Consider the following 15,186-nt stretch of genomic DNA (forward strand, 5'->3'; position numbering starts at 1 on the left):
TACTTGTTTGATTGATCTATGGTAAAATATATGTACAAACGAACATGATTTAAATAAATACAATTACATTTCATCTATGCTATAAATTAAACACATTCCTTATAGTATTTTATCGAATGTTCCTAATGGTCTTGTCACCTCTGTTCTAGAATCTTCTTCACATGTCTTCTATCATGGTCTCTGCCTGTTCTTTTTCTTTTCTAGCTAGCAGAACTCGAACTACTGAACTCGAACTCAGCAGAACTTCAGAAAAGCAGACTAAACACCAACCTTAACCAACAATCGTGCGTAGCCCCAAAGGCCCAAAAGCCAAAAAGCCATATGTTCTACTAGCTTCCCAGTCCCAGACCAGGTGTTTGGTTTTTGGTTAGCTGTCGCTTCGCTTTAGATTTTCATCTTTGGTTTGGATTCCGATTGAGGTGGTTTGGTTTCTGGTTAGGAATTATCTGCCGGTCGAACACACGAATACTAGGAAAACTCATTGTCAATAAACCAAGTATTTATTCTTCGTTCCCTCGAAGCAACGCATTTAAAGGTATTCATTCATTCATCCTCTTAGTTATTTAGCTCACGCTCTAGTTATAGGTTGACGGTAGGAAACTACATGGCACATTTCCCTAGGTTAAATTAGGTAGGCTAGGTATAGGCCTAAGCCTTTTTAACTTAAAAGTAGAAGTGTTTTATTTGTTATTCTTATCAACCATAACTGTATCATAATAGTCTACATACCAGACCATAACTGTACAGGTAAATAATGGTGGTCTTTAAACTTATAAAATATAAGTTAGTTTAGCCCAGTTCTAGACCTAATCCCTATAGGCCTAGGCTAATTTGGGTAGACTTTCCAAAAACAATCGAATGAAAATATCGACCCATATATAGATTATTTCATTCAATATATCATATGGTTGGATAGGTTAACCTTACCTAACCAAATGAAATAGGCTAATCAATATATCGAATAATTTTCCATTCGGTTGTTTTTGACAACAGATACGGAAGTGTACCCAATTTAACTGGCGAAGACTCTTAATCCCGGATTGGTTAAAAGTTGGAACCCAAGCCTTAAGTTGTAGGCTATTGTTCAGTTGAACCAATGTTCAAGTTACCCCGTAAGTTATACCATTACAGTAACTTATTGCTATTATCTTATGTTACTGCACCTTTCATGGTACAATTGTTTCAGTTAATTTTTATAAGGAATAACTTATTCAGAAGCAACCATTGAGTTCACCTGAACCAGCTTGCAGAAAGTTTTTTTTGGGGTCTTTCTTCTTTCCCATAATAGACCTAAGCTTATGCTTAAGTAAGTTACCGTAATTGATCGAAGCAGGAATATAAATTCTTAAACTGAAATCCTACTACATAAATGCTCGTGGTTTATTAAGCATCTAGCCTAGATGCACTAAGTTAAGCCATCCAAAAAACCACAACCTACGTATCTATAACACTTCTCATCTGGGTCAAAGCTCGTCTTCCGGTTTCGGAACCACCCTTTGGGAAATATACCGTCCCACGACATCCGTAAAATAACTGTAGACCAGATCGCATTAGAGGGAAATGACAGGCAAAAAGATTAACCAAGAGCTGAATAAGTTGTTGAATGAAAGACCCGTCTAGGAGTCTCTTAAAATAAAAACGGTAAACTACCCCTGAACAACACCCCTGTGGCGGTGTTGATCAACTACCCCTGATCTGAACTAGCCTACCCCTGGTAGTTCAGATCAATTTCAGATAGATTTCGTTAGGCTATATCCACCAGATGGTTACGTTGTTCCATTCAATTTCATTATGCATTCAAGCTAGAGCTGACCTGAGCTGTTTTCACTTAAAGTTACAACGTTGATTGATACAATATAATATTGATTGTCTACAATATAGGCTACAATTGGTTGTATACAATTAGTCAATGATACAATATACAATTGATTGTAGGCTATATTGTACAATACAATTGATTGTACACAATCTGCTGATGCTATAAACTTCATTCGGTTTGATAAAATTAAACTTAAGAAAATTACCTTGTATAGATATATAAGTTTAGCTAGGGATAATAAATGTAACATGGATTCACTGGTGTTAGACCTATCATTGCTAAAACAACATTGACTTAAATTATTGATAGTAAATCTATACCTACAAATAACTTAGCGTATTAATTATTAAGTAACTTATTCTGTTGTCCCCATGTTGTTGTATCATATCAATGAAGGTATCAATGTGTAGCTACTTATTCTTCCCAAAATCCTATGGGACTTAGAGATATTTTTCTTTTTAATCCACCATCTAAGTTTACCTCTAATTATGATTTTTAGTTAGAAACAAGCTATCCTAGTCCCAACACACAGTTCTTGTAAACATTTTTCTTATGTTAACTTATGTCTTCTTCACAGAACTCGCTGTTGAAGTTCTCATCAAAATCTCTTAACTTAGTAATATCTCAGTTTGGGTAAAACCAAGATGGCCAAGTGGGGAGAAGGAGACCCTCGATGGATTGTAGAAGAACGCCCAGATGCCACTAATGTGAACAACTGGCACTGGTAAGTCATTTATTTCTCTCTCAACGGTTAAAACCATTTCAAAATAATATAATATCCATGTTTAATACATAATGCTTTACAAAAGTGCTAAAAATGTACCCCCCACCTGATACTCACTCTTACTCCTGTGTGGCCATTGAAAACCAAGGTGGTCTTTAGCCTCGCCAACCATGTGCCTCCAGGATCCTCTGTCCTCTGCCAGCTCCAGGTTTGCTCCCATACTCCTTAGGTCCTTTGGAACTTCGTCAATCCATCTCATCCTTGGTCTTCTCAATGGTCCCAATGGTCTCCTGCCCTCCGCAGGTCTGTTTTGAATTTCAATATCATCTCTGTTATTGTTTGTGATTAATCCCAGATACTTAAGAGGCATCATCACCTTTGCTCTGTTTGCGATTTGGGGGGGATGACTTGGTGATAGATGAGGGGTAGCGGGAAGTGGTGCGGGGTCAGTATTCATGCCGTTCTAAAAACATCGTTATTTTAGCCGTCACCGCACGCGCACTGCCACGAGTCCGCGCAGTGCAGTACCATCGCCCTGCCCTGCCTAGCGTCGGTCTTAGAATACTCTATTGTACATGTTCAAGATATATATTGTGGCGGCCTCTTTAAATGGCTTAAACACGAAGAGAGTTTATATATTATAAATGGCAGTGATAATTTATTTTTAAATGCATTACTCATTTCATTGATATGATTCCATTTAATAAAAGATTATATTCTCTGTTCTTTTATTCTTCTAAAATAAAAGGAAATAGTAAACAAATTTATTCCAATGGAACAAAATACAGTACAGTACCACACCAGGATATTTTAAGGAGTTAACCATATAGCCACCATTTCGTTACTGAAGATATTTCTGTTAATTTTTTGCACAGTTACAACACACACACAACGATGATAACAAAAAATATTTCAATGTTTTATATGCTATATATATGTAATACAAAAACTCTCTTTGTCATGACAATAATTATAATAATACCTTTGTCAAGGTAGAAAAGTACAATACAGCAAATAATAATAATATAAAAGTTAAAAATGGCAAGTAAATTAATTTATGTACAGGTATTGAAATATATTCTAAGAAAAAATCAGTACAACAGCATTTCACATATTATTGAATCCTAACACATTTTACGGTAAGCTTGTATGAATACCATGATGTATATATACAGATTAACGATTACCTAATTATAGTTACAAAATTAAACATACGACCAACAGTTAATACATTAATATAAAAATCAAATCGTAATGAATAAATTATACAATATCTGTCCAAATCACAGTAATGAAGGTTTCAAAACTAAATTAATCACTAAATTATTTTCAAAATTCAATGTAAAAAGTAATTTTTGGCACGTTTATTTAGGACGTCTCTAAGTTGTTGAATGCAATTTATTTTTCTGGTCTCCTTTTTGCTTCTGTTGTTTGATGGCAGCTTGTATATATACTGGGTTTATTATTTCCATGGACCTGGGGTGACAGGGATCCACAAAAAAATCGAGTAATTTAGTCTATGATAAACACTACACCCTTGACATGGGAATTTTTTTTATTACGAAGGATGTTTGCAGTTATATTTTTTCTATTGTATACCTATTAGTTAGTTTTACATTTTGGAATCTGATTAAGAAAAAGCTTGATATATTATCCTATTCTTTAATACCAGCTATGTATGTCTGTCCGTAATTAAATTTTAAAATCCAGTGAAAGGATTTTGACTAAATGTTTTAACTATGGACATATAGTCCTGAAAACGTGATTGGTGACACCCACTACCTCAGGAAAATTTGTATTTTGCTACATAACTCATTTGTCACTACTCACATAAGTGTATACATAGATTAAACATGTGTATATAACAAGCCATACACAGTATACTAGCAAATTACAAAATACAGTAAGAAGGAAAAAACATCGGTTGTAACTATTGAGCAAAGATTACACTGAAGATTACTCGATATACGGAAAATTAATTCCGATCAAATACTGATTATTTTACTTAGCCATCACACCAAAACTCAATCCCTGAAGTAAAATAATTCATCTGGGGGGTAGAAGTAGTATCGAAAAAGCAAAGAATCATTGTCACAAGTCACTTCAAAACTAATATGAATTTGGTATCATATTTTTATCTGCTCTCTTTAGTGAGATTAAAAGTCGAAAGACTGGTTTCACATTTTATTTATTTAATACATATAAATAACCCACTGTTTAGTGTTAGTAAATAACTTACTTGAAATCTATGTATAGAACAGTCTGTGTTTGTTAAATGCTAGTGAAAATAAACTAAGAAAACCAAGATTTAAAACGTTGCTTTCCATGAAAACACCCAATATACAGGGTGTCCAGTTTCCACTATGACACATTTTACCAGGTTATAGTATTCGGAAGTCCAAAACAAGCAACAAATTTAATATACAGGGTGGAACGAAGTTAGTGTTAAACAATTTTATGTGTTAAACTACTAAGTATTGGTGACAAAATGGCACCAATTTAAGTTCCCATACCCTCACAGGTAGGGAATAACAGACAATTTAAGATTTTTCAAAATATTTGTACTTACTTACATAAAATGGCCATAAGTGCATCAAACATTGTTTTTATTCCAAATTTATTGTCATTTTCAGAATCCTCGTTAAATTTCCAATAGTAATAGTACAAATTCATTGAGATTAAACATCTGCATAAACCCTTTTTTGGCCATGGAAGTTTGAATTTGTGATTTTTTATAAAAAAGTAATAACTTTTTCCAAAGTTTTTCTACACTACACTGGACTGTAGAGAGTGTCAAATATTACTAAAAACTTTTGCAGTTAATAACCTTTAAAATGATGTATAAACATCTACTGTTCCTTTGATTTGTCGTTCTCAAATTTAAGAGTTTCACACGAAAAACACGGAACGGCTAATGTTTAATTTCCTTTAAAATAACATGTATTTGCTTAAATAATATGGCAATAGCTGCAATAACAGTTATATTTCAATAGGGTCTATTGTATGTTTTGGAATCCTTGTGAGATTTATTGTAAGAATATTAAAGATCTATTAGGATTAACATGCATATAAACGTATGTTTCGTAAAAACTTGTTAAATTAGTTTTATTTGTATTTTTTTTAATACATTGAATATTGTTTAAAGTTACACATGGTACATTTAACTTAAGAATTTTTTTTTAAGCATAAGCAAATACTTCCAATGGAGTAGCCTATAAAATTATGTAGATACTACACTTTACAATGTTGTCAATATGTTCACCAAAAACCGAAAATTAACCTATGAATAGTATACCAATTAATTGATTGTAGTGCAAAGACACATGCTAATGGAAATAACTCAGTCAAGTGATATATTTCTTAACTAAAATAGTTGTTAACACCTCAAAAATACTTAGTTTTAGTTATTTATACAAAAACTAAAAGTTAATTCTAAAACACACAATATTCGAAACTTAAATAACTGTTCCTTACTCTTGACGTTTTAATAGTTGCCTTCTATTTGATGCCAACTACTTGAGTTTTTTTTGTCAAAATCTCCTCCATTTTCCCAGATACACAGCCAAGCTTTTTTGCACGTGGCACCAATAGTAACATTAAAATACAACGTTCCCCTGACTAGCACATCTGCATTCATTATCCAGTAGTTAATTTCCTGATTATCTTCCACTAAAGATGAGTAGACCAAGTACTCCACATAACACACAAAGCAAGTCCAGTGGACTTAGGTCTGGCGACCTGGAATGCCAGCAAACCACACCATATGACCCATCATTATCATTCTTATCATTCAAATTGTGTATTTTGCAAATTGTCAATCTCGCACATCGGTTGAATGTGCCATAGAACTAACACAGTAAACGATATTTAATTTATTCCAATAAATAAGAAGAAACCCCCCTAAATGAAAATTCATCACAAACCATAGGTTCATAAAGTGTCAATCCTAACAATTCCTCAATATTCTTATTAGGAATTTTACAAGGATTCTGAAAATTGCAATAATACCCATTTAAACATGATTTTTAAAGCAGCTGTTGCCATATCATTAAAGCCAATACATGTTTTTTTAAAGGAAATTAAACATTAGCCGTTCCGTGTTTTTCATGAGAAACTCTTAAATTTGAGAACTACAAATCAAAGGAACAGTGGATGTTTATACATCATTTTAAAGGTTATTAACTGCAGAAGTTTTTAGTAATATTTGACACTCTCTACAGTCCAGTGTAGTATAGAAAGACTTTGGAAAAAGTTATTACTTTTTTATAAAAAATCACAAACTCAAACTTTCATGGCCAAATAAGTGGTTATGCAGATGTTTACTCTCAATGAATTTGTACTATTATTATTGGAAATCTAACGAGGATTTTGAAAATGACAATGAATTTGGAATAAAAACAATGTTTAATGCACTTATGGCCATTTTATGTAAGTAAGTACAAATATTTTGAAAAAATCTTAAATTGTCTGTTATTCCCTACCTGTGAGGGTATGGAAACTTAAATTGGTGCCACTTTGTCACCAATACTTAGTAGTTTAACACATAAAATTTTTTAACACTAACTTCGTTCCACCCTGTATAACTTGTGTCCTATCTCGAAACGTTTCTGCCTATCTGTCTGTATGTTATTTGTAGTAGTGGTCCCTCATAAATATATATTCCAACGTGGTTTTTGAACGTTTTGTCGGCAATTTTTGATTTTGGTGCCGTGCATGGAAATTGTTAGGAATTCAAAAGGGCTCCTAGGCTAAAATTTATTAGTATACCCTTAGGTATCCTCATGCCAAATTTGGTACTTTTATCCACCAGGTAACAGTATTCGTAAACTAAAGCCCTAAGCCACCGGACTAGTAGGATCGCACGATGCAGTAATCAAAGCCGTTCTCAGGACTACTAGCTCTAGATCACTAGATCAGGTGATGTGCAGGTGTAGCCGACCGTAGCCGACGGCCAATGACTGCAGCGGCAGTGATGACTCACTGTAGGGCGTAGGCCTATCCACGCTGTTCCCATAATTTGACAAAAATGCACGCAAAACACTAAAGACTCTATATGATCCATGTCACCTCACATCACCATCACGACCCTCGCGTGTCCACGATATCCATTGAACGCTAGACCTTAGGCATACGCTGAATGAAAAGGACATATCTTGTTGAACAAGGTTTTTAAACATAAATAGGCCTATCCCGCCTCAGTAAACCTGTAGACTAAGTGAATTTATATTTTCCTGATTGGATTTTCACTAAAATAGGAGCCCTCTGGGGACCTCAAAAAAGTAAATCGGTCTCGGGTCGAGGTCTTACCACGAAACCTAAGACAATAGCTTCCCTATTTGGAAAATTCACTTAAAAATGACCCCTGCTTGGGGCTAAATAAACACTATTTACGTAAAAACCATAGTAATTCTCAAATTTTCATTTTTAGTTGCACTAGCCGTGTACTTGTGCTTTGCTAAGTAAGTTTAGACTTGTTAAAAAATTATAATTAACCCTATTATTTAAATTGTTATCCATTACTACTTTGATTTGACTAGGATATGCTGATTTATGCTGAGTCGACAATTTTGAGTTGTAATGAAACTAAAATAATCAAAAACGTAACGGACGGATAAACATTCAATATTAATGGTTTTTTCAAGGTTGGTTTTGGTTTTAGCGTTATTTCAAACAATCATATCAAACACAAAAATAAAATAAAATGATAACGAATATACAGACAACAGTTTTATTAAATTTTTCTCAGTACCTTTCTACATTTGTTTTGTTTCGATTTCCCATTTTAAACATATTTTCAAGGGACAAAATAGAGAATGAAACAGTAAAATTAATATGAACCACTAATTTTCATGTTAAGATTGTAGTTACTATCTTCCGTAATGACACAGTAAATAGACTCAATATTCAATTCAATTCAATTCAATTCAATATTTCTTTATTCATTGAAGCACAAAGTACATGAATAGTGTCATTCTCTTAAATGTTTTTATATTACAATGTTATATTCTATGGATACAAAGTTCTTAAAATCTAACATAAGTTTATACAAATTACAAATTAACACTCCTTCTAAAAATTTTAAAGTTCATCAAGGGAATATAATACCTTGTTGATGAGAAATGTTTTAAGACCCCTCTTAAATTCGACCATGCTTTTTGCCGATTTAATTTCATTTGGAATTTTGTTGTAAAATTTGGAGCCGGTATAACTTGGTTTTTTACTGTAAAGTTCTAATCTGTGGCGGTTTAGAGCAATGTTGGTTTTGTTTCTGGTATTGTAGTGGTGGTGTTCACCAGTTAACGCCAATTGAGAAAATCTGTTTTTAACATATAGAACTGTTTCATAGATGTACAATCCATATACTGTCATTATTTTTAATGATCTAAAATGCTCTTTTGAAGTTCTCGAGTCAAGGTCCAAAATAATTCTTATAGCTCGTTTTTGTAATTTTAGGATTGTTTCTAAGTTATTGATAGATGTAGCGCCATACAGAGATATTCCAAAAGAAATAACAGAATGTATGTACGAAAAGTATATTGATTTTAATGTTACTTGATCAAGAAGATTTTTTAATCTAGTTAATGCAAATAGACCAGATACAGTTTTTTTTATTACTTTGTTTGCGTGAGAATTCCAAGTTAAATTTTTGTCAATTTCAAATCCTAAGAATCTAATATTTTCTAATTCTTCAATAGGTTTCTGATTAATTTCTAGTGAAGGATTAATTGAAAGTCTTGTCTGACGGGTCTCAAAATTTATGAACTTTGTTTTATCTGGATTCAAAAGTAACTGATTGTTTTGGAAAAAATTTGAAAGTATATCTAGATAAGCATTAGCTGTCTTTTCAATTTCCTCTTCAGAATTAGCGGTAACTGTAAGATTTACATCGTCTGCATAAAGGTAAAGTTTGCTAGATTTAGTCAGCCCTGGTAGGTTTGTAACATAGCAAATGAATAGAAGGGGACCCAAGATGGATCCCTGTGGTACACCATGTTTAATAGTTCTAATTTTTGACTTGTGAGTAATTTTCATTTGATTATTGAATTGGATAGTTTCTACAAATTGTTTTCTATTACAAATGTATGATTCTAGCCATTGAAGAGATTTATTTTTTACTCCGATGCTTGACAATTTATTTAAAAGTAGATTGTGGTTTATAGAGTCAAATGCCTTGGTTAAATCCATAAAAATACCAAGAGCCTTTTGTTTTGCATCTAAACAATCAATAACTGACTCTAAAAACTCTGTAGCAGCTGTCACAACTGATCTACCACTTCGAAATCCATGTTGACAGTCCTCAAAAAGGTGATTACTTTCCAGGAAGCTATATAAACGGTTGTACATGGCTTTCTCAAATATTTTGGACATGGCCGGAAGCAGAGCAATTGGACGGTAGTTTGATAATTCATATCTATCTCCTTTTTTGAATAATGGAATTAATTTAGAAATTTTTAGTTTATTAGGAAAAATGCCTGATACAAAGGAAGAATTTACTAAATGAGCTATAGGTTTTCTGAGGGGTAATTTTGCTTTTTTGATGATCACCACAGGGACCTCATCATAGCCGGTGCTAAATGAGTTTTTAAGATGACTTATTATTTCGTCTATCTCTTTCTCATCAACAGGTGTACAATGAAAACCCGGAATTATATAATCTGACTCAACTACTTTTACACTGTCTTTTACATCCCTAACAAGTGAATCCAAATTAGGAACAATGTTTGTGTCAACCAAATCAGTAAAATAATTGTTAAAAGAATTACATATAACATAAGGGTCTGAACAACATTGATTGTTAATATGAACACTAGTAATGTGGTTATCTGCTTTTGCCTTACCGACTTCAGAGTTAATAATTTGCCAGCTGGTTTTGTTCATGTTACTTGATTTGTTTATTTTATTTTGATAATATAGTTTTTTTGCAGCTGTAACCTTATTTCTAAACATTTTATTCTTCTGTCTTAGTTGTTTGTACATGGTTTTGCTTTTTAACATTCTAGCATTGTTAGCAAACTCAATAATTGATTGTTTTTCAATCTTTAGCTCTTCAGTAAACCACCTGCTTCTATGTCTATATTTTCTACATAATTTCTTAGGAAAACACAACTCAAAATAATACATAAAAGTTTGGTGAAATACATCATACTTTGACTCAACTGGAGCAAAAAATACATTAAACCAAGTTTCAAGGCTAAGAACTTCAATAAAGTGATCTATATTTGCAGTGCTAAAGTTCCTAGAGTATTCAAGATATACAGCATTATCAGGACTATCATTTTTACTATTTATTACAAAGAGTTGACCATCATGGTCTGACAGCTGAGTATTGAAACCAATTACATCGAAATAGGCATTATTTATATTAGTAAAAATATTATCTATGGTGCTTTTTGTTGTTTCAGTAATTCTTGTGGGAAAATTAACAAATAAACAATATACGTAAGTGTTGTGGTAATGATGATAGTAATAGATTGTACTTCGACAGTAAGTTCTACTACCACAGTGAGACTCTAAAAACAATTCAGCACAACAAGTCAGCAGAGCGACCTTGCGTAGGTCAGAGAAGCAGATCGAGTTTTATAGGATGGCTAGTAGCGAGTTTACCGGTAAATTCAAGTGACGCTCAGGCTACAAAACATGCGTTCCTATTCTCCTGTTTTGGACGCTATTTTTCACCCATTTTACATGAAATGTTTACCATTGTTTACAGAAAGGGCTGAATTTTCTTTCTATTAAAAGCAAATTACAACATTTAAACTTTATTACGGTCGAAATCGTTACCAAACTTTAGAAAAATTGACCTACTTTCACATTGTTTAAAAAAAATCTATGTAAAAAATTCTTAATTTAAGGTTATACATGAAAGCAGATACTCTTTGTGAACAAGTTAAGACGTATACCAAAGTTCTAACTTAAAAATTGGCGTCCGAAATGGGGGAAAAGACAACGTATGTTTGTACGTGTTTTTCAGGGGTGAGGATGCCTCGTGTTTGCTTTGTGGAACCTGTAGGTCTAATACTTCTAAGTGGTCTTCTTCATCATCTTGCCTACTTATTTTCAATTAGCTGTTTTTTTTACTCTCATTTATTTGTAAGCCCACTTTTTTTTATCTTTTATTATTATTTCTGTTAGGCCTATTGCTCGAAGGTCATATTTATTTTCGGCTACAATGACCACATCATCTCACATCTGCAAACACTAGAAGGTTCAGTGAGTTTAATGAGAGGGGGGGAAGAGATGGGTGGAGGTAATGAAGATACTTTTTACAACTTCCTGTCATGTGTTTCGGTTAGATAATTTTAGAATTAAAATCAGACGCTATATTTTACTATATAAACTTGCATAAAGTATCTGGAGGTTATATTAAATTGATAGAACGCTGAACTTAATGTCTTAAAAAAATCCCAAAATTAGCCATGGGCAGTAAATATTTAATATTTACTGCCTATGTTGATGATATTTAATTTTACCGCATCACAGTGGTTTGAAAACCACCAGAATAACTTTGTTCATTATAAAAGCCTCACTTAAATTCTTTTTTAGTCTCTAGCCTACTTGGTTGTTATCATGTGATGTTGTTAATATCTTTTACTGTTTTTTTATTTGATGTATTTCCATAGGACAGAGAAAAATGCCTGTGCGTGGTCTCAAGAGAAACTGAAAGATCTTTTGCTTGGCCTGCGCATTAAAAGTGATCTGGCAGAAGTTTGGCTTACCGAAATGGAAAAGATCGAAGGAGAAGCAGTCGCCAACAACAGAAAGGGAAAATTAATCTTTTTCTATGAATGGGACATGACAATAACATGGAAAGGAAGATTAAATGGTGCAGATTTTAAAGAAGTCGAAGGGAAAATAAATATTCCTAACCTTAGTGAAGAGAATGATGTCTCTGAAGTAGATGTATGTATTATCTCTTTAAGTAAAACATTTTTTTTAGTTTGGTATTGGTTTTTTTTATTAAAAATTAGAAAAAAAACAGTGAGTTTTTAATGAGGGATTACTCTACAATCACTCCTATACTAAAGCTTGAATTGTGTTTGACGCCATAAAATCAGATTCTAAGTTAAAAATTGATCAGTTGGAATCATGAATTTATTTTAGCTTTAGAGCATCAATTACAGCAGAGGTTTTGTAATATCTTATATATTCTCAATGGAAATATTGAGCACGCTTGACTAGGGCGAGGGCTTTAATAATAGGATTTTACCAATCCGCTTTTAGCAGATATTTTAAAGGACGAATAGTTGTCACGCCTATGTAGTTGTTTTCTGAAATTAAAGTTTATATTTTGAATTTGTTGTATATTGTGCAGATCATAGATTTACTGTAAAAATGAGTTAGACTAGTTGACTAGGTACTGTACAGCATAAAAAATTATCAGAAATCAAATAGGTACTGCCATTTCTTATTCAATGGTGAATGGAGGCACTGAGTTGAAATCTCCTGTGTGACTTACTGGCTCTTTTATTTTGGTAAACCAGTTGATGACTTGTTTATCAAAGTATCACTGCCAGTTTTTGAAAAGGTTTTTTTGACTATTTCACTTTATTAGACTGTGCAACTAAACAAATGTTCATCAATCATTAATCGTTCGTTGAAAAGTAAGCACAAGTGTACAAAAGCTTGGGTTGTGAAATTATTGTTTACATGAAATCTTCCATTAGACTGTCACAGTTGGATTTGGTCGCTATGAATTTGTAGTAATTTTCCTTTCCCCCCTTTTTACAGATTACTGTATCATTAAAAGAATCAACCAGTGAAGGAGATATAATTAAAGAGTTCCTTTACCATCAAGGGAAAGAAAGGATCCGAGAAAAACTTGAAGAATACGTAGTTTCTCTTAAGAAAGGTAAGATACGAGGGTTGTTTTTTTTTCAACCTCCGATAGGCTATGAACAAAAGACAAGTTCATATAAAACATTAAATTTATTACCAAAAGTTTAGTCCATTTATGGTTACTTTTTGACATAATCACCAAAGAGATTGAGACATTTGCTATATCTGTGCACCAGCTTTTTAATACCCTCTTCAAGAAAAGTGGCCGCCAGTACATTCAAAAAACAAAAAAGTTCAAAAAAACAAAAAAATGTCAAAAAAATAAAAAAATCAACAAAAAAATAAAAAAGGACTTTAAAATTTCTAGAAATTCAGTAAACAAAGCAATAATGGTGACTATGTGGTTTATTTAATCATCCTGTCAAACTGTTGAACCAAGTCATCTGAAACGACAGTAATGAGCTGGTTGAACAAGTTGGAGAATGGTTAAATAAATCACAGATTCACCATTATTGATTTGTTTACTGAATTTCTAGACATTTTAAAGTCCTTTTTTATTTTTTCTTGATTTTTTTATTTTTTTGACATTTTTTTGTTTTTTGAATTTTTTTTGTTTTTTGGAATGTACTGGCGGCCACTTTTCTTGAAGAGGGTATTAAAAAGCTGGTGCACAGATATAGCAAATGTCTCAATCTCTTTGGTGATTATGTCAAAAAGTAACCATAAATGGACCAAACTTTTGGTAATAAATTTAATGTTTTATATGAACTTGTCTTTTGTTCATAGCCTATCGGAGGTTGAAAAAAAAACAACCCTCGTATTTTGTCATTATTCAAAATTGTTGTAGGCTTTCTTGTATTGATGAAAACTAGAAATGTTGGATGTCAAAACCAAATTTGAAACGTCTTTTGTAAACACTGTTTACTTGCATGTTTATACAAAATGACTTCATTAATTCCAAATAAATCAGCTTACTCTCATATGTTCAAAGAAGCCTATGAAATTAATATAGTTTCAGAATGTTTAGTACAGTTTTTGGGCGTCGTATTTTCATTTATAAAAATCAATAATTTCAAACAAAATTTTTTTGTCAAATTTTAATTTTGTTTTTGTTTTCAAACCTCTTAATTATGTTAGGCCCAAAATGTCTTAGATAGGCCTATTATTTAGAGATATTTCATTACTAGTGTAATTATAAAGGCATGTCAATAATTTATGTTGATGAAAAAATATATGTTTGTTGAGTCAGTGGCTCAGTTGGGGCCAAGGACTCAGGGCCCAAGGTAGCAATGTCTTGGGTTCAGATTCTGGTATCTGACCTGCCACTACTTTTTATCAGTATAGTTCATCCTGTACGCCTCTGTGGCCCATGTGGACTAACAAATGCAAATAAAAGAAACAGTCAACCTCAAATAACAAGACAATTGGACCAGTCAATTACAATCAATTAAACACTATATCTTTGTCATTAGATACACTACTGTGAACTACTCTATTCAACTAACTGTTTTTATCATGCCAATATTACATGTATAAAGCTCCAGTATCTGAGGTTAATGACAACAATAATTTTATAATAGCATACAGTAACTCAGTATTACCTGTGTTTATAATGTTAAATTTCATTGATAGGGTATTGAAATTAGTTTTAAAACATTTACTACCTATTGATTATTGTGATTTTATGTTATTGGATACATTTTGTGATTTCTTCTTTGTCTTTTTTAGAATTCTCCAAAGGAATGATCCTGCCCAAGAAGGAAGATCAAAGTTCTCAAGATAAACAGATCTCAAATCTATCAAGTGGTTTTAACAAAAAGGTAATAAATGTGGATTGAAAGGAAGCCAAGTAATAGGGACACAATCA

At 32.5% G+C, this 15,186-nt stretch overlaps 1 protein-coding gene across 1 annotated transcript in view; it reads left to right on the forward strand.

The window, feature by feature from the left end:
- Window positions 1-286: 286 nt before the first annotated feature.
- LOC128992031 (activator of 90 kDa heat shock protein ATPase homolog 2) overlaps window positions 287-15,186 on the forward strand; it is a 40,726-nt gene continuing 25,826 nt past the window's right edge. Inside the window, exons 1-5 of the mRNA XM_054415379.1 lie at window positions 287-535; window positions 2,397-2,543; window positions 12,164-12,443; window positions 13,272-13,392; window positions 15,048-15,139. Of these exons, the coding sequence (XP_054271354.1) occupies window positions 2,464-2,543; window positions 12,164-12,443; window positions 13,272-13,392; window positions 15,048-15,139 (573 nt within the window). The 5' untranslated portion in view covers window positions 287-535; window positions 2,397-2,463. The remainder of the gene's footprint in view (window positions 536-2,396; window positions 2,544-12,163; window positions 12,444-13,271; window positions 13,393-15,047; window positions 15,140-15,186) is intronic.

The sequence above is a fragment of the Macrosteles quadrilineatus genome, unplaced genomic scaffold, assembly GCF_028750875.1.
Source record: "Macrosteles quadrilineatus isolate MER2022 unplaced genomic scaffold, UCM_ALF_1.0 Scaffold_4__1_contigs__length_99947679, whole genome shotgun sequence".
Taxonomy (NCBI): Eukaryota; Metazoa; Arthropoda; class Insecta; order Hemiptera; family Cicadellidae; genus Macrosteles; species Macrosteles quadrilineatus.